Source organism: Myotis davidii, unplaced genomic scaffold (assembly GCF_000327345.1).
Source record: "Myotis davidii unplaced genomic scaffold, ASM32734v1 scaffold562, whole genome shotgun sequence".
Lineage (NCBI taxonomy): Eukaryota > Metazoa > Chordata > Mammalia > Chiroptera > Vespertilionidae > Myotis > Myotis davidii.
In genome coordinates this window covers 2,967,552-2,992,068 of record NW_006293953.1, presented here as the reverse complement: position 1 = coordinate 2,992,068, position 24,517 = coordinate 2,967,552, and the positions used below count along the sequence as shown (strand labels likewise).

Below are 24,517 nucleotides of genomic sequence, written 5' to 3'. Positions count from 1 at the left end.
GGGGGGGGGGGTAGTAAGGATACATGGTGGACCTTTACTTTTTGCTTTATGCACACTTCTTTTTCGTTTTTTTTACCAAAACAAAACTTTTAAAAGAGAGGAAAGCACATTCAGAACCTGGAGGAGAGAATGTTCAGAGGCTCGCCAGTCTCTGCTCCAGCGCACAGGACCCAGCTCCGCAGGGCTCTGCTCCCCTGCTCGAGGCCCTGGTCCCCTAGGTAAGGGGGCAGCCCTGCCATACCTAACACGGCTATGATTCTGATTTTCACTGGCTCATAGCAGGAATTTAGGAAACCTATATAGTCTCTTAATGACCCTGTCTTTGCAGGTGAAAGCTGGAAGGGGCCTTAGGTGACAGCACAGTGAGGGGTGATCAGAGCCTGAAAGGGGAAAGGTACAGGAGAAAATGAGAACAGATATGACCCAATCCCCTCACATGTCATACAAAACACCTCACCAGAGCACAGGAGGGCATTTAACAGTGGGTTCTGGAAATGCTACTTTTCCTCCCTCCCAGTCCAGCACCCCCAACCAGAAGGGGACACTGTTCACCTCCCTAGACAACCCCTATACCCGGGGAGCTTCCCCCAGACACAGCAGTCCTGGACCCAAATCCTGAGCAGTACCATCATCTCCATCACTTCTCTCCAGACCCTGAGGAGAACCAGGCTGGGCCCCAGGCCGCCACAGGCACTGCATTTCCCAACCCCACCCCACTGTCCACCCCTCCTCACACCCCAGACCCTGCCTGAGCATGGCCCACCTTCTCCACCGATGCATTGGACTGCTGGAACTCCCTCTTCTGCAATTCCCCTTTTGTCCTTTCAGTCTCTTGTTGGAGGGACTGCCTCTCATAATACATTCTTAAGAGCTTGATGCTGCCAACACTGTGTGGTTTCTGGAAAACAAAATGGGCCTCCCAGGTCATCATAAGGGGGTCTCCCTGGCTAATGGGGACAGAGGCTAGAGGTAGATGCTGAAGGAGCAGCCCCCAGCCTCACTCAACACATACAACACCCTGTGAAAGGCACAGCTGGGGTCTAACAGGTCCTGGGCCTAAGAGACTCGAGTTTGCTTTGGGAGAAGACCCTCCCTTTGCCCTGGCTAAAGGTAAGAATAGAGAGGTGTGGATAGGCCATTGTTCTAGGAGATTTGAAGGTAGTGGTACCACCCCCATACTCAGTGATGGTATCAGTGCCTTGTAGTGTTATCCAGTGGCTGCCCCTTACAGCAGAACAGAGTCCCAGCAGGTCATATGGGATCCGGTCTAGACTACCTGGTGCCTGACAGGTCTTGTGTGTTTGGGGAAGGTGGGAATTCTCATTCCTGGACGCCTCAGTTCCCAGGAGTCCTTAGTCTTCAATGGCTAAGATGACCTGATGGGCTTCCAAGCCCCATTCAAGAGATTACTGTCTCCACTGTAGGGTCTGAGGCCAAACCACACCCAGTGAGTAGGGAGAGAGCAGTCCCCTGGCTCTTTCTCCCTACTCCACCCACCCCAAATAAGACCATCAGTCAAGCCTAGAAGGGTTGATCCTGGGGCAGACACCAGGGCTCAGAGGAGGAGGGAAGTGGTTTGGTCTGGTCTCCAGGGAGCTAAGGCTTGTTGGGGAGGCAGGGGAGCCTTTATGGCTCATCTCTGCTGGGGCAACAGGAGCTGGAAGACAGAGAAAGCAGCCCAGGATTTAACCTCCAGTTATAGGTTCTCTGGTTGTCTCGCCTCCGGGTCCTGCCCTTGAGCTTACAGACATCAGGTCTGGTATTAGCTGCTCTCTGAGAAGGGACCATGGGCAGGTGTGAGGCAGCAGATTGGGTTAGATTCCCTGGGCCTAATCAGGGAGGTGCCTGCCCAGCCCACCATACTCAAGAAAAGTGTGTTAAAGTGCCTCCTAATAAGGAATCACACACATGAGGCAAACTGAGGTGTCTAGAGCGGCGGTCGCCAACCGGTGGTCCGTGGACCACTGGTGGCCTGTGAGGTCCAAAAGGTTGGTGACCGCTGGTCTAGAGAGTAAGGGTGGATGCCTTGCTCCCACCTTCATGAGCTCAGGCTCCTCTGACTCCTTGGTGCTGGGGTGTCTCATCACAGGGGGGGCTGACACCAGGCTCTGCCTCAGTTTGGTGTTGGACCCAGTCTTGGTGCTGTGGTCCAGAGGATGCACGGAAGATTTGCGTGCCCACTTCTTTGGCTCCACACAGGGATTGCTGGTCCTTTGGCCCTCAATTAAGCTCTCGCCGTCTCTTTGCACCTGTGCCAGAGAGAGAGCAGCCCCTGGGGCTCGGCAATGTCCCAGAGGGAAATGCAGGGTCTCCCAGCCTCACACCAACAGCACAGGCTCCCCAGGTGCCCAGAGCATGCTTCCCAGAAACCGGGGACCCTTAGAGGCATCAACCCAGAACCTATGACCCTGTCCCAGGGCCAACCGCTAATGCCCTGAGTACCCATAGGCAGGAAACTGCTCCTATGAGGAACTCAGTCTTCCCATCTCTAAAATGGACAGTGGTTTCCAAATATTTTTTAGGATGTTTTTAATCTTAAGGGAAGCTCCAAAGTATAAAATAGATAAAAAGCTGGGCTGCTCTGGGAGAAGCCTCTGCAATAGCTTCCAAGCATCTTTCCCCAACATGTTCCAAAAACTACTGCATGAGGTGACCCCAGAGGCCCTTCCAGCTTTGATGTGCAAAGATATGGCAATCCAGAGACTGTGTGAGTTTCCTAAGTCCTTGTCATGAGCTCAGTGAGCCCGGAATGGCCGTATGTACTGGTGACGGGTAAGATGTGAGCCATCTTTCAGGACAGAGTAATCTTTGGAGGGAACACAACTAGCACTCCCAGGCTCTGGAGTCAAACTGCCTGGGTTTGACCTATCACTTCTTGGCTGTGTGACCTTGGGCAAGATGCATAACCTCTCTGTGCCTTAGTTTCCTCATTTGTTGAATGAGGATAATCATAGAAATCTCCTCCAGAACAAGTCACCACCATCCTCTCTACTTCCCAGGATGCTCCCTACACCCTCCTTCCCCAGGTCCAGTGTGATTCTGGCCCACAGCTAAGAGAAAGATGAGAGAACAGCATGTTCCTATTGGCCATACCTTCGTAGGCAGCAAGGGTGCGGGGCTCTGAGAGGCGTTGAATTTGAGGATGGGCTTGAGCATATTGACGTTCCAGAAGAGGATGTCCCCGTTGTAGGAGGCGGTCCCGAGGAACTGGTTCTGGTACTTGGCCACACTCAGGATATCCTCGGTGTGGAAGGTCTGCCAGTGGTTGCACAAGAGCACCGACTTGGTCTTGTGGAACCTGCACACACGGCCAGAGGCAGGAGGGCTGAGAGCTCAGCCTTAGTGCTCCACTGCAGGAACACGGACTCAGCAGAGGGCACATGGGGGGCTGGGACAGGGCTGACCTTCTGCCCTGCTGACTCCATTCACTAAGCACCTACAATGTGCCTACTGTGAAGGCCCTGTCCTCGGGCTTCATGTAAACTAATCTTACAGATTTTCACCTCTCAGGCACCGGAGTAAGGGTTCAGGTTTAGAGAAGAGGAAACCACTGCCCTAAAAGGGCCCTCTGAGGAGGAAGGGGTCTTGCACATACGCTAGCATTTCCTCCCTCTGCCAGAATGTTCCTCCTATCCCAAGCTCTTAGCTGCTTCGGTAAGACCCCTCTGCTCGCTCTTCAGATCCCCCTCCACCCATAAAATCCTCAGGTGAGCTTTTTCTGACCACCCCTCAGACTAAATCATATTTCTGTCTCCTTTCCATAGAAACCCCTATTCAATCGAATGTAGCATTCTAAATGAAGCTATTTGATCAGCTCAACCCCACAGAGGCTCCAGGAGGATGAAGATCCATCGTTCTTGTTTATACCCACCCCCAGCACCTCCCGCAAAGCCTACAGCCTATCATCGAAGGGAGTGGCGAATAGATGGGTGGATGACAGATGAAGCCCTGGACATGAGCCACCACTAATGTCCTGCTGGTGTTCTAACCACCCGCAAAGCCAGGAATGGAGGAGCCCACCTACCCACACACACCCTTGCTACTCACTTGTAACAGGTGATTCTCTTATTCCACCCGGTCACGTAGAACATGTTATTCATATGGATAATCCCACTAATCTGTGGAAGATGAAAGAAAAAAACTCAGTGAAAATAGCTCTGGGCGTGGAACGTCTTCCTAATCATACCAAGCAAGAAGCTAACACTCTCCATGTGAGGAGAATTCTCTAGAGGTGACACCACCACATTTTTCTCAAGGTTTCCTCCTATCTCATCAGTTGATGGACTGAGAGAAAGCAAATCAGGTAGGTATCCATGTCCACTTTCTAGGGGATGACTGAAAACAGACAAGTGACTGGGGTAAGGTCAAATGACTGAGTGATAAGACCTGCACTAGTACTCAAACCCCTGGCTTCTTGACCATGTGCTCCTTCGGGGCTGGTTAAAGGACTGTGCCACAGGCGTCAGAAATGGCCTCAAGTCCCAAAGGGGGACTGCTGGCTCGGCACGATGCCACACCCAAGGACTGTCTCAAATAGAGTCAAGCATGGGTGGCTCTGAATCACCTGCCCCCACTGCTAGGGTCCCAAGCTCTCATAGGTGGGGTAAGAAATGCTAACAAGCCCTGACCGGTGTGGCTCAGTGGATAGAGCATCAGCCTGCGGACTCAAGGGTCCCAGGTTTGATTCTGGTCAAGGGCATGTTCCTTGGTTGCAGGCATATCCCCAGTGGGGGTTGTGCAGGAGGCAGCTGATCGGTGTTACTCTCTCATCGATGTTTCTGACTCTCTATCCCTCTCCCTTCCTCTCTGTAAAAAATCAATAAAAAATATATTTTTTAAAAAAAAAAAGAAATGCTAACAAACTAAAAGCAAGTGAAGCTAATATTTGTAGAACGCTTATTAAGGACAGGTGCTATTGCCTATCTTCACCTTCCGCGTGAGGACACGGAGGCTCCGGGAGGCATGAAGCCACTGCTCTTCAGGGAGGCAGATGAACTAGTGGGCCCCAGAGTCACTGGAGTTGTGCTTAGTTTCTCAAGAGGCCCTCTGAGCCCACCCGATGGACCAGACTGACCTCCAGCTGGTCAGGGTTGGGGAAGGTGAGCAGGGATTCCCCAGTGCTGTAGTTCCACATCTTTACAGTGCCATCACGTGAACCCGTGAGCAGGCACCGCTCAGGCTCATCCAGGGACATGGCAGTCAGCTCCATTTGCTGGTCACGACTCACAGAGAACTCCATCATCCTCTTGCCTGTGACGATCTCCCACACACTCACCACGCCGGTCACACAGCCACTCACCACCTGCGGGCGAGGACACAGTCTGGGGCTCCCACAGAGGCGTGTGGCCCCTACCTGTCATGGCTAGGCCTGGCCCAACCCCCCTCCATGCACTGGGAAGACAGGCATTCACGGACCCCGGCTACCAGATCACCTCTTCTTGAAAACAGGCCTTCCTCAGGGCAGTGCAACCTGGCACAGCTTTCAGAAGGAGCCAGTTTGGTGAAGTTCCCTTTAACTCAGAAATGCGTCTATCAGAATCTATCCAGAGAAAATAATCTCTAATTTTAAAAAAACACCCTTTTATTGAAGCATCATTAATGATGGGGGCGGCATAGGAAATAGAGAAACTGGCCCCTACGAAGGGAAGTGCAGAGAGTAGAAGATGGTCACTCCACTCGGTACAACCTTTTGCTGCCATGACAAGCATTTCAATGCAACAGCAGCAGTGAGCCTATTTGAGACCAGCCCTCCTGCTAAGAACGTCTAGAAAAGCTGGGGTTGGGGGTTATAACTGTTTGAAAGAATTGAGGAGCCCAAAGTATGCAGGATGGTGGTGCCAGGAGCCAAGATGAGAGGGAAGTGCTGAGAGACGAGCTCTGGCTTCATGCGGCCAAGGCAACCTCTGTAGCAGATACAGCCTTCCCTGCCCAGAACCCAGGCCAGAAAAGGGGTCCAAGTAGAAATTGGCAGAAGACCTGGCGGCCCTTTCTGTCCCTACACCTCGGAAACCATGTGCCCAGTTGCCCTGACCAGCCCAGAGGTCTCTACTCAGGGCCAGGGTGCTGCCCGCGGCCTGGGCCTCCCTCCCTTCCCTTAGTGGACAAAGTTGAACTAGGGCTTCCCTAGAAAACGATGCCCAGGAACCCTGCAGAGCAGCCCATCCCTACTGCCCCATCTCACACTCGCATAAGAAGGCTGCCTGTCAGAACGGACCTGGGGCAGCAGCCAGGAGTGCACGGGCTCAGGAGTCAGGGAAGCCGCTGGCCAGGCGGTGGGGCTCCAGTCTCATCATGGGCCAGCCCCTCTGCAGGGCTATTTCTCATCCAGACCCCGCTGCCCCCACCACCATGACAGCTATGAGAGTCCGCACCACCCTACCACCTGCCCTGATGACACAGGAGGTCTGGGACCTGCCCCACGTCACCCAGCTCTCCTACCAGTCCCAGAGGCCAGCTGGCCCACTCACCTGCTTAAAAACCTTGCTGTAGAGGACAGCACACAGGGGCGCGCTGTAAGTCGTGGTCTTCTCCCCGGTTTTCCCAGGCTCCTCGGTCTCCATGGACCCTTTTAGGATCCCAATCTGTAATGAGGAGAGGGACAGACAGCTGGGCAGTCCAAAGGGCTCTGCCCTCATTGACTGGCCCCAGGGAGAAACTCCCAGTAAACTGAGACATCAAGGCATCCTGACTACACACAGGCCTGAGCCTAGCAAGGCTCCTCTGATCCCTACTCCATGTCACCCCTCTCTGAGATCAGGGCTCCCAAATCCTAGTGCTCCTAGGACCCCAAAATCCAAGGTCCCTCTTATAACTCCTGAGAAGCATACAGCCTCAATCCAGCGTCCTCTCTTCCAGGCTATCCCTACCCCAGGCTAGACTAAGGGTCTTTTTCCTGTGCTCCATGAAGCACCTAGCATACATGACCATCATAATACATTGCGTTTTCTACATTTCCTTCTACCCCATGGGTTCCTCAAGGGATCGGACAGTGTCTAATTAATATATTCTCTGCTTCTAAAAAAGAGCAGGGGGTTGATAATGTTTGATGACATGAAGTGACCTTCAAAGGTCTATTTAATCCAACAAATGCTGGCAGCCAGTCTGGTACTCAGCAGAGATGAAGGAACTCACAACCTCCCACCTCAAGAAACCTACCATATGGGGGAGAGCCAGCCAAGGACACAAGAACAATATACGTGTCCCCTGCCAGGGTGGCCTGGCCAACAGAGGGTACAAGGCCTCAGTGGAAGTACCCCTAACTCTTAGCCACAAATGACACCCTTGTCTCCCTTCCCATCTTGGCTGCTGGTTGTCCTTGCAGCTCCCTAAATCCCCATCTTGTCACAGGCCCCACCGCCACCCTGCCCAGTCAGCCCCCTTGCTTCTCCCAGTCTGTGCTGTCCTCCAGGGTCAGGGTCAAGACAGAGTGCACATGGGCCCCAGGGAAGGTGAGCTCACAGATGGCCTCACATGAGGTCTCTCCAGGTTCTCTCCTTTAGAAGAGCTGCTCAGGTGTGGTCCTGCCTTCCTGGAGTTCACAGTTTGTCAAGAAACTCCCATAAGAGTTTCAGGGCAGAGCTGTAAGGGCTGTGATCACGGGAGGCACCGGTCCAAGGGAGCTTGGAGGGGGGGCCCCTAACTCAGCCTGGGAGCAGGGGGCCGGGGAGGGGGTGCTTCCAGGTTGTCAGGAAAGAACAGACGAAGCAGTAACACAGAAGCTGACAGCTGGGGGCCTAGAGACAGCTTCTAGGAAATCCCAAGAGATGGAAACTCATGGGCGAGGCCACAGAGTCCAGCAGCTTCATCAGCACAGCATCATGAAGAGCAGTCTGGGGAGGGACAGTCTGTGGCCATCCCTTGGTTGTCCTGTAGGACTGCAGGCCCGGCCACAGTGGCCACCCTCTATGTGCAGCCACGATGCCGCCTCCCTCCTGCACGGCACTCACTGAATAGGTGCTGCAGATGAGGGTGTTGTCATTCTCCCGGAGGTAGATGCTGGTGATAGGACAGTTTCCCAGGGCAAAAAGCCTGCCACAGAAGGACTGGAGGCATACATACTCCTGCAGGTCCCACACGCGGATATTCTAGGAGGTAGGAAACAGATGGAGAGGCTGAGAGTGGGATGCAGCTGGCAACGGAGGCCTTGGGATGTGAGCAGGTCAGGGGCCCACGATGCAAGCACTTCCAAAGCACACCCACTGCGCTTAGTGTCTGCCCCGGGTCCTGACCCTGCGACAGAGATGTTGTTTCTATGCTCTAAGAAAAAGCCGTGGCCCGGCTCTCTCCCCGTCCCAGCCTTCACCCAGGACCTCTACCCTGTTGGAGTGGATGACATTCAGTGGTGGAGGCCCATGCCAGGCAGCACAGTGCCCTTGCAGACCGCACGGCTGCCCCTCCAGCCTCCTCAAACACAACCAGGTAGAAGGCAGAGTGGCTACCAACATTGTTGCCCAAAAGGCCCACCTGTCCCCAGAGGATCCCCCTCGAGTTTATCCCAGGTTGAGAAAGTGTCCCTAGAGAGGCTCCTGGAGAGCTGGTGGTGCAAGTCTGGGTTGGGGGGAGGGTGGAAGCAGGGAAAGACTCACATGTATTGTACACCTACTATGTGCCAGACGTGACATTACTCTTTTACCCCCCATTTTCCTCTAAGCCACTGACAACCATTCCATGGAAGGGGCCTATATACCCCTGCAGGTCCCACACTCAGAGGTATAAAAGGGAAGGGTGTGGCCCAGGACCACAGCCAGCTCCGGTGGACTGCTGGGAGCTGGGCTCAGGCTCCGCATGGCGACTCCCCCCGGGGCCATCTCCCCCTAGGCCTTAGGCCAGGCGTGAGACCACAGGCAGGGAGGTCACACCATTCCCCTGGGACTCAGGCTCCTGCCAACTGCCAGCCTCCCGGCTGCCCAAGCTAGGTCACTGCTCCCAGGAAAGTGTCTCTGGTTGGGGGGCGGAGGGCCATGCTCCCCAAGGGCTGCACCTTGTCCTTGGAGATGCTGATGAGGATGTTGTTGTTCTTGGTGTTCACCAGGATGTGCGTCACCGAGGTCTGATGCCCCTTCAACAGCCACACAGGCTTTTTCGAGTAGTGGGGGCTCCACAGGCGGATATGGGGGTTATAGCCCCCAGTCACTGGGGTGGGGAAAAAATGAGCATCAGCCACTGGGGGCTTATGCTGGGACCTTTTCCTGGGGCCAGGTATCAATTCCAGCCAGGCTTGGCAGGTGGGCAGGCATTGCTACCAATCAACCCTCTGCTCCCCACCCATGCTAAGCACAGCCTGTGCCACCACACTACCCCAGGCACCCATGAGTGGGGGCCAGAGTGGCATGAGAGGAGGCCAGACAGAGGCAGAAGGCTGCAAGGCCTCCTCCTTGGCTCTGATGGTCCCCATGCCTCCAGCAGCCCTCACCCAGTTCTGCCAGGCCAACAGATTCTGCATGGCATGAAGATGACTTACCCAGGAAGTTCTTCTCTGCGCAGTAATCAAAGCAAAGAATTCCTTTTCTTACATTCAGCACCGAAAACCTACAACAGCAAAGAACAAAGGCTGTGGGCTAGGAGAGGCCTCAGGGGAGCCTCTGAGTGTGGGGTGTGGAAGAACTGGAGAGAGGGCTGGAGGGAGGCCAGGAGAAGTCACTACCTCTCCACCCAAGGAGAGGAGCAGCCCCAGAAGCCCTGCCCAGAGCACTCCCTGCAGCTGAGTCTCAGCCTTGGGTCTCAGCCCCAAACCAGCAGCTCACGGAAGAGGCACCCACCTCTCACTTACAGATGAAAGCAGCCCGCAGGAGGAACTACTTATAGTTATAACACATTTGCCTCACTCCACAGACAAACGTCACTTCATCTTTACCTCAACCATAGTGGAACAGGTGTCTCCCCAGCCACAACACACATCCAAGGGAAGGGTTTCAGGGCCAGGGAAAAGGGAAGACAGCTCTTGGGGTCATGGCCTTGCTCCATGCTGTTGCCTCTTATCCACACATCCTGCCCTGCCAGCTTCTTCTTGAACTCTCCCTTCAAAACTCAACTCAAAGGCCTCCGACCCTCTAATGCAGCATGCCCCACTGAACTTGCCTTTGAGCTGGCTCCTCCACCACTCCCTGGGGACCCAAGCCTGTTACCTGCATGTTATTCTGGAGGTTCGCTCTCCTATACTCCCCCACATCCCACCACAGCCCTGGCCTCTGCTTAGTTCAGACCCCCCTTCATTTCTGTCAGCCTCCCAGGGGGTCTCCAAACCTCCAGTCTTACTTCCCTCCAACCTGCTCTCCCCTCCACAGCAGAAGGATGCCTCAAACAATCAAAATGTCAGGAAGAACAACTGAATGCATGTATGACATTTATTGTCAAACCAGATATATCCTTCTCCACACATATATGCGCAGAGAAATCTTCTGGAAGAATGGTCCCAAAACGTCACTATAAATCATTTCAGGCTGATTCACCCATTCATTCACCGAAGAGTTACTGGCTCCTGCTCCCTTCCAGGATTACAGAGAGGTGGATATGATGCCCTGGCCTTCCTGGAACTTCCTCTAGAGGGCAGCAGTATGAGCAAGTACATGAGCAGAGGTGGGAGACAGACATTTATAGATCGTGGCAGGTCCTGCAGGGAGACACACAGTGGTTTTGACAGGCTAGCAGGAGGAGACCAGGTCTACAGATGGCTGCTGCAGTGCAAAGAAGGGCCTGGAAGGTCAGGGGGCATGCAGGGAACAAGGCCACTGCGAAAAGTTTAGGTGGCAGATAACAGTGGCTTCAATGAGATGGTGGGGGCAGAAGTGAGAGAAAAAGTGGGAAGCCAGGGAGATGCGGTGGGTTAGTCCACAGGTCCCTTCTACCCCGACCATAGGTCCTCCATCAGATTCACTGCTGGGTCCAACCACCTGGAAACTCAGCGCAGGCCGGCTCCTGGGAAGTCAGACCCTTGGACCCACACTGCCTGGGAGGCTGAGGGCCACTCCAGAGTTGGGTTGGCAGTGCCAGGCCCCACCTGCAGAGGCCACGCCCTCCGCGGCCATCCCCAGCAACAGAAAACCAGCAAGCAGTCAATGGCGCCACCTACCAGAAAATATGTGTACTGCATTCGGGCAGGATATCTCAAATCCCCCCATCTCCACCCAACTGGTCTACTGCAGGCTGCTGCCGTATGTACCCTGAATTACTGCAATGGCATCCTCACTGGGTCCCCATCTCAACTCCTGCCCACATGCACTCTACTTGCAACAGAACAACAGAAGGATGCTCCTACACGTCACACCACACCATTGCTCTGCTCAAAACCATTCTAGAACCCTGTTTATATCTGATTCCAAATAATTGTAAAAAGATATTTTTGAGACACTTGGGGAGAGATTAACTTAGACTAGGTACTAATGATATTAAAGTATTATACTATTATCTCTACTTTTGTATGTGTTTGAAATTTTCCGTAATAAAAAATGTTTAAAAGACAAAAACTATTTTTTAAAAAGAGCATATTACTAGAGAGGAGCGATGCAAAGGCCCTGGGGCAGGAGCACGCCTGAACCACAGGGGGCCAGTGTGGCTGGTGTGGAAAGGTGGAAGAGGTGTGCTCAGGAAGGCAGCAGGGCCTGACCAGAGAAGGCCTCAGGGCCACAGTGAGGTGATCCTCCTGATAGCCTCCTGCTGTTGAGACCCAATAAAACACGAAGCTGATGAAACACATATCACAGACATGAGATAATACTACCACCACAGCAGAGAGATGACACTCAGCCAACCATCTCCAAGCAAAATCCCACCCCACAGCCCCACTAAAAGCACTGAAGCCAAGACTGAAACGCCCCCACCGCAACAGATATTCTCCGAGGCCCCCTGCCCTAACCTGCAGTTAGTTCCAGGACTTGGGTGGGAATGTGCACAGAATACTCTGGTTAACGAGACAATGGACTTACAATGAGGCCTGGGATGCAACCCCAGCTCAAAGGTCTGCTCCAAGCCAGTCGGCCTCCCCTGCCTTCCCTAAGGCCTCAAGTTTCCAGTGTAAAACGAGGAGCGGGACCTAAATTAGCGCTACCATCCCAGGACTGGATTCCCTCTGGAAAACAACCAGGATAAGAAGGAACAGACAGAAATTGGGCCAAAATGGCCCTCATTCTCCACACTGTACCTGACCCAGCTGCACCCCAGCACAAGCCTCAAAGCTCCTGCTGTTCTCCCAAGACAAGGAGCTACAGCTTGTTATTCAGCCCGTTCAGGAGCAAAATGTCACAGACCAAAGGCTCCAGATGTAAAAAGGTGGGACAATAAGAAAACTGCAGAGGCAGGGAAACCCAGCTACTGGGATCCTCAGGAGGAAGTACCTACTGCAAAGTGCCAAGTGCTAGGTGAACACTAAAATCATAGAATTGGGACTTTCGATAATGGAGTGAGTCAATGGGGTTAGGTAAAGGGAGGAGGGCTGCAGGATTCCAGTTTTATTTATAATGTTTTAACTTTTTTCCAGGACAATGTATATGCATATACATTGTATATGCATATACAAAAAAACAAACAAACAAAACCTCAGACTCCAGAGCCCATGCTGTAACAGCCCGCTGTTGGCCCATCGGACAGGTAGTGCTGCCTTGGACCCAGTGTGGTTCGTAGACAATGAGCTGCCCACAGACAATGCCACTGACTCAGGGGTGGGGCCACCCTTGGTAGGGATGGCCCCTTTTGAATGAAGTGAAGCCAGACCCCTACCCACCTCCCTTCCAGCCCCACCACCTTAGCCTAGAGCAGCGGTTCTCAACCTATGGATCGTGACCCTTTTGGCGGTCGAACAACCCTTTCACAGGGATCGCCTAAGACCATCCTGCATATCAGATATTTACATTATGATTCATAACAGTAGCAACATTACATTTAAGAAGTAGGAACAAAAATAATTTTATGGTTGGGTCACAACATGAGGAACTGTATTTAAAGGGCCAGAAGGTTGAGAACCACTGGCCTAGAGAAAGGTGCTTCTTACCTGGTAGTCTCGGAGGCTTTGGATGGCAATACTGTCAGCACCAAAGAGGACTTCTTGATGGCTGAGCAGGAGGCCACCAGGTTCATCTCGGGGATGAACCGGACCTGCTGACACCAGTTATGATGGAGAGCCTGGGAAGAGAGCGGCAGTGGTGGAGTCCCACCTGAGGACGGCCTTTCAGCCCCACCCCTGGGACATGGCAGGTGTTGGGGACTGGAAGGACCCCGGGATCACTGAGTCCAGTGGCTTCTAATGATCACAGCTCTGACCAAGTGATATGGCCCCAGCCCTAGCCCAGACCCCATGACCAGGAGGGTGTGGCCATTGCTTGTCAGTGGGTGCTGTCATGTGAACTCTTGCTTATCAGGCAAGTCAGGCCAATACTAAGATTGTTTGTCGCCCCCTCCCAGACAGGAGAAAGGAGGGATTTGAGTCTGTGAGTTCTGTTATCTGCAGGAGCCCCGGCGCCAATGAACCTTTGCTTCCTGGCCCCTCCGCTGCCCTCCATCTTTGTTAGGACATGGCGTGGGATAGTGAGAATGTTATCTGGTGCACTTGGCAACAAAGGCCAAGACCCACAGATCAAGGGGGTGTTCTGGTTGCACAGGCTCTAAATACTCCAGTTCCAGCCCTGTGGTCTGACCAGTGCTTGGCCTCCCCATCCAGCCATCTTCCTTTCCGGGGGGACAGGAATGGAGGAAGTGGGTTGGAGGGGTCGTCAGGCCCTGACTAGGTTTGCAAGCCTAGCTCACTGAGTATCACAGTGGGGCACCAAATCCAAGGCACTAACAACAGAACCTGGGTCATTTAGCAACTTGGAGGAAAACCAAGCCCAAGATGAGAATCCCACAGGAGATGCAGAAAAGGAGGACTAGCCCGGGACTCTTCCTGAGGGGCTCCCGGGCCTGCACGATCCAACCTGCTCCAAAAGAAGCACGGAGAAGCCTGGACCACCCAACACAGGCTTTCCTGAGTGTTGGAGTTATTCACTCATTTATTTAACACATGCACTAGGAGCCCACAGCTCCAGGCACTGGAGACAGAACAGAGAAGAGAACCAGCTAAGTGCCTGCCCTCCAGGAGCTGCACTCTCATGGGGGAGGCAGGACAATGCCGGGTAAGAGGTGGCAGCTGTGATGCTGTGATTTATAATGAGAAATATATATTTTGGTCTTTGTCCCTGGTTCTGGCACAGAGTTCCCGGAACCCTGGGAATTTCCTAAGTAATAAGAGCTATAAAGGTGTTTTGTAGTCATAGCAAGCCCCTTTCAACCACACCCCAGTTTATGTTAAGGAGGTGACTTTTGGAAAGCACCTAAGGATGGGGCTGGTTACCAGGGGAACCAACCATAAGACTAGATCAGCCATGGGCAAACTACGGCCCGTGGGCTGGATCCGGCCCGTTTGAAATGAATAAAACTATTGAAAAAAAAGACCGTACCCTTTTATGTAATGATGTTTACTTTGAATTTATATTAGTTCACACAAACACTCCATCCATGCTTTTGTTCCGGCCCTCCGGTCCAGTGTAAGAACCCATTATGGCCCTCGAGTCAAAAAGTTTGCCCACCCCTGGGCTAGATAATTGGAACCTTTAGTTCCAGGGAGAGGAGAGGAAGTGGAGGCTGAATTCGATCACCAGTAACCAATGATTGTAGCAATCAGGCCTCTGTAACGAAGCCTTCATAAGAAGTTCAGAGAGCTTCCGGTTGGTGAACGTGGAGATTTTAGGAGAGTGGTGCTCTCAGAGAGGCCATGGAGCTGCAAGTGCCTTCCCACATACCTCGCTCTACAAATCTCTTCCGTCTGACTGCTCCTGAATTACAGTTTTTCATAATATGATCAGTGATCTAGTAAGCATAATGTTGCTGCGAGTTCTGTGAGCAGCTGCAGCAAATTAATCAAACCCAAGGAGGGAGGGGATCATGGGAACCTACTTTCTGTAGCCAGCAAGTCAGAAGCATAGTAACAGCCTGGACTTGTGACTGGCATATGGAGTGGAGGGCAGCCTTGTGGGACGGACCTTCATCTGCAGGAACTGTGTTGAACTCTAGGACACCCAGTTAGAGAATTGCATGGTGGTGTGGAAAACACACACACACACACACACACACACACACTGTAGTTGGTATCAGGATTCTGCAGGGTGAAGGAGTAAAGGCAGAGGCAGGCAACAGGGCTGTTTCAGGCAGGAAGGTTGGGGAATGAAGGAAATAGAGAGGCGGGCATACAGATACCTAGAAAAGAGCATGCAGTCTGAAGAACAGCAGGTGTCAAGGCCCTGAGGTAGGAAAGGGCTTAGTGTGTTTCAGAGAGAAGCTACTGGGGATTTTGAGCAAAGCAGTGACATGACTGTATTTCCAGCTCTTAATTCCACTGGCTGCTGGAGAAAGCACTGCGTGAAGAAAGGACATGGGCAGCTGCTACAGCCATGCAGGAGAGAGGCGGTGTCTGAGGGAACCAGGGCTGAGCAATGAAGGCGCTGAGAGAGAGGGCCACGCCTGGGATACAGAAAAAGCTGGTAGGATCCAACTCCACCCATTCCTAGAGATCAAGCCCCACGGCCCATGACTGAGCACAGGGGCCAAATCCACTCTCTGCATTTATTTTTTTTAATGCATTTTTTAAATCTTCACCTGATGATATTTTTTCCATTGATTTTTTTTTTAAAGAGACTGGAGGGAAGCGAGAAGGGGAGAGAGAAACACCGATGCAAGAGAGACACACTGATTGATTACCTCCCTCTCACACCCTGACTGGGGCCAGGGAATGAGCCTGCAACCGAGGTGCATGCCCTTGACCAGGAATCGAACCCATGACCCTTCTGTCCGTGGGCCGACACTCTCACCACTGAGCCAACTGGCCAGGGCCCTCTGCATTCATTTTTGACAGGTGTGTGTACAAATAATTATCATGGTAACAGGCTGAGGAAAGCTACAACTTACCTTCAGTCGGTAACTTTTATACAAAGGGGACTTCTCGTTTAAGAGCTTCTGTATGGAAATATTGGTCCAGTGATCTGTTAGGAGAGAAAACTGAGGTCCATGTCACCAGTTCTCCCCCTTTGCCAGATAAGCAAAACCTTAGAAGACACCGGAGTCTGCCTGCAATTCCTATGCAACTGAAAAGCCTTTTCCATCCAAATGCTTGTTCAAACCTCACTGTGTCCTGATGAGTTCATGGGGGGGACTCAACACCCAGAAAACAGACCCAGCAGGTTAACACTGCCACCCAGAGTCCCCCGCCAGCTCACAGCAGAGCTGGAACCAGGTCTCCGGGTTCCCCACTCTCCCCCCAGCTGCTACAGTCTAAACAAATTGATTCTGTTAACTCCAACTTTTCTGACATGAAAATGAATTATGGTCCTAGGAAATATTCATTCTGAAAATAGTCCTTTGGGGTTTCCTATCAGGCTTCAAACCTTCATGCCCCCTTTGCCCAGCAAACACAAGCACTGTAAACTGAGCACATCAGGAGGAACCGTACTAGGCGCAACCTGCCCTAGGGGACCTCAGGTCCCAGGGTGGCAAACAGTGACCAGAGCAGAGGCTGATGAGGCAGGAACATAGCAGGGTGCCAGCCCCCTGCTGCATCCAGGGCAGGATGCGTTTTCTGTCCAACCAGGAGGGACACTGCCCCAACAAGCTTGGCAGGAGGTGTCACTGAGGCCTGGGAGCCCAGGAGGATGTCCTGTTCAGACACTATGACTTGGAAGCCCAAGGGGCCACTCTGGTGGTCTGGATGGAGCAGCCTGGAAGCCTGACACTGTGAACTGAAGGTCTGATCCAGCTCAGATGAGTCCCCAAATGTCCCACGCCCCAGGGCCTCAGCACCTAGTGCCCCTTGGCAGAGCGTCCCTCACAGCATCCTTCAGTATTTGGTGAGCTTGGTGTGCAGCTTAGCAAGTGGTTCAAGTGCAGCCTCAGGAGCAGACCGCCTGCTCAGATCTCGGCCACCACTTAGCCCTGTGGGGCCTGTGCGAAAGCCCCACCCCCTAAACCTCTGCTCCTCAAGGGCTGTGGCCACAGCAGCTCCCTCCAGGCAGTGGGTGGGGAATTAGAGGAGGTGATGTGCTCACTTTCAGGGCAGCTGCTCCACCCACCCCTAACCACCCAAAGGCAGCTCACCGCCAAGGAGAGCAGAACCCTCCTCACAATGATAGAGGAAGCTAGCACCAGTATCCTAGGGCCCAGAGCAGGTGAGTGACTTTCCAAGGTCACACAGCTGGCATGGGTTCATTCTTCCCGGGATAAGGGGGGTCCTGAAGCCCCACTCCCCTGGCCCTTACCTGTACAACCTCCCACCTTCAGAGTGATTGCCTATCTCCTCAGCCCCCTCCTGCCTCCTGCTGTCACCCCATCTCCTCGGTTCCCACAGGCCGCTCTGAGCTGACCGTGTAGTGCACTGTTGCCCGAGCTTCTGAAGAAGCCAGGGGCCCTGGAGCAGGGAGGTGGGGAGAGGGAAGAACACCCCAGGGCAGAGCCATTCCCCAATGTGTTAGCTACCCCACTTGGAGGTCCTGGGGAGGATTCGGGGGTTGAACAGCCCATTGGCCACATTGTCGGAGATGAAGACGATGACGTTGCCTTTGGTGTCTCCGAAGCAGAACACGCCTCTGTGATAGTCAGACCTGGGAAAGATGGAGACAGAGAAGCCATGGAGCCGGCTGGGCGCACCCCGCTGCAGTCCTCACCCCGTCCCCGTGCTCCATGCCTATGAACACCCAGGGACTGAGGGCAGTTCTTGCTCTCAACAGCTGATGAACATGGGCCCAGGTACCCAGATCCACAACATCGATGAACAAGGGCCAAAAGAAATCAGCATTTTTTAAAAACCACAGTCAATGAGTCCCTGGTCCTCCAGCTGCTCTTTGTCAAGTCACTCCTAGCGCTAGACATGACGCTTCCAGATCCTCACCCGCAGTGGGACAAGCCTCTGCCAGGTTTCGGTGGCTAACTTGGTGGGAGAGGGAGAGGAAGAGGGCTGACGATGACTCTGTGGTCTGAGTGACGGCGAAAGGTGACCCTGAGAGAGAAGCCGCTTGGGGGAAAGAGGACACAGGCACACAGGATGGGAATCTCTCCAGAACTGTTTCCAGCAAGGCTTTCTGTGGGTTCCAACACCACTGACTGATGTGGCCGCTGCCAAGACCCTGCACCGATCTCCCATGAGACTCACCAGTAGTCCATAACCAGAGGGCAGCTGTCCAGTTCGATGAAGGTGAAGGCCCGGGTACAGTTACGATTACTAACATCAAAGAACTCTGGGGAAAGACAGAGGAGAGACATGCATAGAACCCAAAGCCACATCCCCGGCTTCAGGGTCTCTGGTGACAATGAGTAGTAGTCACTGCTCACCACCTGGCAATACCCCCGAGGATTTAATCCATGCTCAAAGTTGGCTCAGTGACAGATCTTCCCACATGCAGGTGCATGACTCCCAATGGCCAAGAGCAGGCAGGGCAGCCACCAGGGACTCACCTATCTTCTGGTCAGTGGACGCAATCGCAACTAGGTTCATGTTGTGGAGACATACCATGTCGATGACCCACATCTGCTGGTTGTAGAGCGGCTGTATCTGGTTAAGCTGGCCAGAAGAAGAGCAGAGACCTGGGCTGGGGAGGCTGCCCCCGGAGAACCCACCCTGCCAGCCAAGGCCCTGGAAGCAGGCAGAGACCTGGTCATGGAGCCCCGTGTGACCACCAACTACTAACAATGGAGCTTTAGATAAACGCCCTATCCTCGCCCAGTCTCAGTTTCCATGTCTATAAAATGGGCTTTAAAAAACTGGTATCTTTTTTTTTTAATGTTTTATTGATTTTTTTTTTTTTTTACAGAGAGGAAGGGAGAGGAATAGAGAGTTAGAAACATCGATGAGTGAGAAACATCGATCAGCTGCCTCCTGTACACTCCCTACTAGAGATGTGCCCGCAACCAAGGTACATGTCCTTGACCAGAATCGAACCTGGGATCCTTCAGTCCGCAGGCCGAAGCTCTATCCACTGAGCCAAACTGGTTAGGGCAAAATCTGGTATCTTTACAACCCCTTTTTAGAGCAGTTTGACAAGCTGGTCAAAGTTTTAAATGTGCAGTCTGTGATGGGATCCATTTCCAGGACACACCTATGGACATGCTCACATGTATTCACTGAGACGTATATGCAAAGGGCACCATCCAGACAGTAACTGTGAGGGAGCTGTGCACGTACCAATACAGAATAGTTGCCACGATATATTATTACGTGAAAAAGCAAGGTGAAAAGCACCAATATAATGTGCTACCATTTGCATATTTAAAAGGAAAGGGGGTGGTATATGTATAGGCTATCCATGGAAGAGCCCCAAAACCGGTCACAGCAGTTGCCTCCCAGGAGAGGAACTAGGGTCTGGGGGAGAAAGACCGACTTTCCACTATCTGTCCCTCTGGATGCCTGGATCTTCCTCTCCCTTCCACCCCTCGTTTTATTGAGATACAATTGACATATAACAGTGTATTCATTTTGTTTTGTCTGAATCTTGTTTGCCACCTGCTGGTGTTACCTGGTCACCGTGGCTAATTAAGGAGAAATCATCCTGTCAGGCTGTGAGGAAGTAATGGAATCATAAAAGCTAAACCATCTACAGTGCCCGTGGCAGGAGCTTGGCAGGCTCGGGAGCCTGTCCACGTCTGGTGCCAGCCTCACTTAACACATGCAGGCAGATTGGAGCTGGCACTCCAGGCGGGGACACCGCGAGCAAAGGCATGTCAGCAGAAATGAACTGCTATGTCCAGGGAAGAGGAGGCCGGCCTGACAGTCTTGGGTGGAAGGAGATGGGAAATGGCTTTAGGGGTGGCCAGCTGAGAAACTTGTATTTTATTCCCTGAATAACACAGGTTCTGAACTGAAGAAAGAGAGGGGGTCCATCTGAAAAAGAAGGGAGGGGCCATTTTAAGGCCGCTCCTGTAGGTGGAGATCCAGAAGGGATGGCAAAGGCGGAGGCAGGAAGCACAATGTTCCAACAAAACTCAGAGCACGAAAAGCAGAGGCCTGCACTACTGGCTGGGCAGTGAGGACGATGGACCAGGGCCCCCTGAGGCCCCTCTCTTGCCCAGGGCTGGGATCTAACCTGCACACAAGGGAGGTGACAGTAACATCCGTCACCCCGTGTTTAGATGAGAGAGCGAGAGCCCTAGGGAGTCTCAGTGGCCTGCCTGAGGTTGCACAACTCATAGGTGAAGCCCAGACCCGGCCCCATATCCGGGCCTTCCATTTGCGTGACCATGGGTGTGCAGCTAGTGGTCATGGATGGTGACTCACTCTTGACACATCTACTTGAAAGCAGCCCCTCAGGGAAGAATGAATGCCCAGGTCTGTTGGACCTTCCAAAGGCGCCTCCCTCTGTCCTCCTTGGCCCTCCCAGGCTTTGGCCCTTGAAGGACACTAAGGGGGCCATGTAGCAGCCACAACCAAGAGCTCAGGCTACAATGTGCCCCCTCTCCCAATAAACAAACAGAGAAAAAGTGTGTGGAGTGTGCCCGAAACTCCAGCCTCGGGAACACAGTACGAATCCCCCTTGGTCCTGGGCTACCAAGAGCACCCAGGAGAGTCATTGGACATCCCCAGACTTTAGTTCCCACCACAGGCAACTGGGAGGCAGTAGGGGAGACCACCCAGAACCCTCCTGCCCAAGTCTTAGCCCCTGATGCAACTGGGAACGCTGCAGTTACCAGAGCTGATGAAGCCCTCACGCTGCTGGCAGCATCTCAATAAGCCTTTATTCACCAGAGAGCTGCGCCTTCCTCATCTGCTAGACTGGCCTGGCAACACACACACACACAGTGCGTTTGCCTGAGTGTTCTGTCACTCACTGCGCTCGGCCAGGAACTGACGACACAAAGACAATGACGAGGGCAGCTTATGTGCATCGGGCGCTTGCTGTGTGCCTTGCCCTGCTCCAAGCGCCATGCACGTATTATGTCATCCATCCTCCCACTACCCTTGAGGGATTACTACCCCATTGGACAGATGAGGAAAAGGAGGCACGGAGAGCTCTATAGTAATTGGTTGGAGGTCACAGAGCTGGAAGGTGGTGCACAGGGGTTCTAAGCCAGGCAGTCAGACTCCAGCGGCTGGGCTCACAACCACTGTTCCTGCCTGGGCCAGGCAAAGGATTGCATCTGCAGGATTTGGTGATGGAGCGGGTGCAACAAAGAAAGGAAAGGGGGCTGATCTCCAACACAGAAACGTCTCACTGAGGTGGGGGCACAGGAGAAGTCTGGTGAGCAGGGAGGGCCACTGTGACATTTAGTTTGGACAAACTGGGTTTGAGGTGTCTGTTGGACATCCACGTAGAATGGACATCAGGTGGAATCTTGCTTACAGAGGAGGAATATGAGGCTCATGGTGCCACGGTGAAGCCAGAACCTGGACCCGGGAGTGTGACTGCAAGTGCGGACTGCCTAGTCCACAAACCCTGAGAAGGAGCCACCCTGAGCCACAGTGCGAAGGCAGAGGCTCTCTGACCACCCCATCTGTGCTCCACATGTGGGCCCAACTCACCTTAAAGGAGCTGATCAGAGAGAAGGACTCTGACCAGAACTGCAGGTTCCCGTCCTTAGTGACAGTCAGAAAATGCCCAACCTTCTTGAACCGCTGCATTAAAAACGCCACTTTCACAACCTCACACCCGTGATTCCTGTGGGAGGTAATGAGAGAGAGAAGAGCCCAACCAAAAACAGAACAGACTCAGAGGAGGAAGGGAAAGCCATCGGGAGTTCGCTCACATGCGCGCACGCGCACACACGCACGCACGCACCAGGCCCACTACTGAGAAGCTCCAGCAGGTTCCAGGAGACGTGGGACCCTGCCCCTCATACTAGCGTCATATGTGGAAAGATACCCACGTACGACGCTGGTGTGAGACAGGGCTCCCAAAGCAGGAAGCCTGTCCTGTGATATAGCCAGTCAGCCTCCACATCGTGGGACAGGGAGATGAGACAGGCAGCGGCTTTTGCAGACCTTTTATTGGGAAAATGGCCCACAGAAGGCGAGGAGAGTAGGACTTGACTGGAAACTACAACATTGATTCCAGCAACTGCTCTAGTGCTCCAGAATGGAGAGAGGGGAAGTGGGCGAGGGTGCTACGAGACATCAGGGCCCCTTTGCACAACTCTCCCTCTCCAAGGACCTGCCCTGAGCACAGAAAACAGCTTCTGGGGCAGGCCAGGCCTCACTCAGCCTTCCCAGCAAACCTCAATGCTGCCTTCCAATGGCTTCCTTCCTGCCACAAAGCTGGGTAAGCCAGAGATCTGGCAATTAAAGGGCACTACCATTTTGACTTCCCGACACCGCACACACTCCCATTTGATGTACCCTAACTTCTGGGCCCAGCAGAGCAGGTGATGTTGTCTCACCTTGTGCTTGGAATTATGTCCTAGTTACTAACAGAGCTGGTACCTTCACCCCCACTCCAGCCACAGCCCTTTCCAAATGATGTGACCCATGGCTTAAAATAACCCAGTCACCGTGAAGTTCTACCGCGTTACTACCTCTGCGGAAGAGAGAGGGAGGTGCTGTCCCTCCCTCCTGCTATCAGTCCATAGCTCTGTCCAGTTCCTCATGAATATTCTCAGTCACCCCTCTAGCTGTCACCTCCCATTCTGCCTCTTGTGTCAGGGCCGAGAGTGTGAGAAACAGACACAACAGGTGAGAGCTACGAAGTGAGGAGCACCCTGGGAAGTGACACCCCATCATGGAGTCTTGGTCTCCCCATCTCCACAATGGCAGCACCTCCACCTCCTAGGACTGCAGTGGAAACAAGATGGTGCATTTGATGAACTGGGCCCAGGCTACCCTTTCATGAAGGTAATTGAACATTATTTGACTATGTTCTCCAAAAACCTGGAGATGTACTCCAGGTTGTGGGTTGAGCATATAAATAGGAGAACACGGGCAAGCTTCTTGGCATTTTGGTCCAGGCCTTTTATGCACCCTCAGGAATTCAAATGTCCAAGAAAAATAGACTGGTGACGGCTTGGCTACATCAAGCAAAGCTTCCAGGTCAAAATTTAAGATTATAAAATCTTTCATCATTCACGTACATGAGCTATTCATCAATTAAATCTTGACCAAAACTTATGTAATGTACCCTTTCATGCTTTTCATTTAAACCATGTTCTCTATTAAACTTCAGGCTGCTGAGGGCAGGGGCTGCCTTCTAGTTTGTGGTGCTCCCCATGGCCTGCTCTGGGGATGGTCCCCTGAGGACAGACCCACCATGGCCCTTCCTGACCAGGCCACACATGCATATATCACAGGATCTGGCTCCTGGTCCCAGCCACCTGCATCAGGCAGCTGGCGCTCTCACACAAGGTGCGCTCTGGGAAGGGAGCCAGCGGCCCAGCACTCCTCTCTCTTAGGGTGTTTTGAAGGGTAGGGGCTAACAGGCCACAGCACAGAGAGAGGATGAGAAGTTCCAGAGGGCACAGCAGGGGAGGAGCTGCAGGAGCAGCGAGCAGGCAGGGTCAGGCTGAAATCAAGGCAGGGACAGCTGCATGCTCCAGGAGTTACAGAGGGGCGCCCTCCCCCTCCCCCAGGCCTGGGCAGGCAGAAGGAGCAGTTTCCTGTTGTGGCTCTTAATCCCTGTCCCCACTGGGTGAGGCATCTGTGTCCTGTGGATGAAACTGCCAGGTGTATTCAGCCCAGACGCAGGAGGAGCCGTGTTGGGGAAGCTAAAGGCTAAGGGGGCAAACAGAACCACTCACTACTTCCATTTGACCTCTCTGAACCTCAATTTCCTCATCTGTAAACTGGGGACAAATCACTTACCTAATGCTCATGCCCACCTACCCAGCTGTGAGGCTGATAGGAGCTAAAGGACATCAAGCACCAGGCCCAGTGTCAGAGCCTTGGTGGCCCCACAAGGGTGGCTCAGGGATTTCGGAAGGGCACTAGCTGCATGGCCGGCACCGCCTTGTGCAGAACCGCCCTTTCGGCCCAGGGAGCGGCTCCTTACATGGGGATGATCTTCATGGGCAGGTGGAAGTGCAGGTGGTACTGGCTCTTCCTCATCAACTCCTTTCCCTGGAACTCGTGCATCATATAATCCACACAGTTCGACTGCCTCAAGAAGAAAGACGAGGCAGGGCGGGTGTTGGCTCAATGGTCCGAGCACTGGGCTTTGGGAACCCAAGCTCAGCTTCCAGTATTCTCCCCGACTCTCCCAGCCCCTTCCAAGGGGCTCTGGGAGCCCCGCCCCCACCCAGGCTGGCAAAGGGAAGCAGCCTAGCAACAGTGCTGCTCTTGCATCTGAATTGGGTGAAGGGCTTATTGGCAAGTATTTGTGAAGACAGCATAGCAGCGCGCCTCCCCCCTTAAAGCTTTTTCGTAAAGCTAAATCACCAATTTTCACCTTTCCATCTCATGGCACACATAAACTAATTACTAAAATTCCGCAGCACACCAAAAATATGTATTTTTTGCCGATCTGACAAAAACAATAGGTATAATTTTGATTCATTCACACCAGATGGCTACTGTTGTGTTGCTGTTGTTTGT

At 53.0% G+C, this 24,517-nt stretch overlaps 1 protein-coding gene across 1 annotated transcript in view; it reads right to left on the bottom strand.

Moving 5' to 3' along the window:
• Nucleotides 1–24,517, bottom strand: part of EFCAB8 (EF-hand calcium binding domain 8) — a 38,350-nt gene that overhangs the window by 11,379 nt on the left and 2,454 nt on the right. The window contains exons 2-17 of the mRNA XM_015566651.1: nt 23,976–24,079; nt 21,521–21,656; nt 18,463–18,568; nt 18,161–18,245; nt 17,488–17,612; nt 15,928–16,001; nt 12,983–13,113; nt 9,461–9,528; nt 8,981–9,132; nt 7,947–8,084; nt 6,468–6,581; nt 5,075–5,302; nt 4,048–4,118; nt 3,094–3,298; nt 2,037–2,249; nt 764–898 (exon numbers count right to left, since the gene is read on the bottom strand). Of these exons, the coding sequence (XP_015422137.1) occupies nt 764–898; nt 2,037–2,249; nt 3,094–3,298; nt 4,048–4,118; nt 5,075–5,302; nt 6,468–6,581; nt 7,947–8,084; nt 8,981–9,132; nt 9,461–9,528; nt 12,983–13,113; nt 15,928–16,001; nt 17,488–17,612; nt 18,161–18,245; nt 18,463–18,568; nt 21,521–21,656; nt 23,976–24,079 (2,085 nt within the window). The remainder of the gene's footprint in view (nt 1–763; nt 899–2,036; nt 2,250–3,093; nt 3,299–4,047; nt 4,119–5,074; nt 5,303–6,467; nt 6,582–7,946; nt 8,085–8,980; nt 9,133–9,460; nt 9,529–12,982; nt 13,114–15,927; nt 16,002–17,487; nt 17,613–18,160; nt 18,246–18,462; nt 18,569–21,520; nt 21,657–23,975; nt 24,080–24,517) is intronic.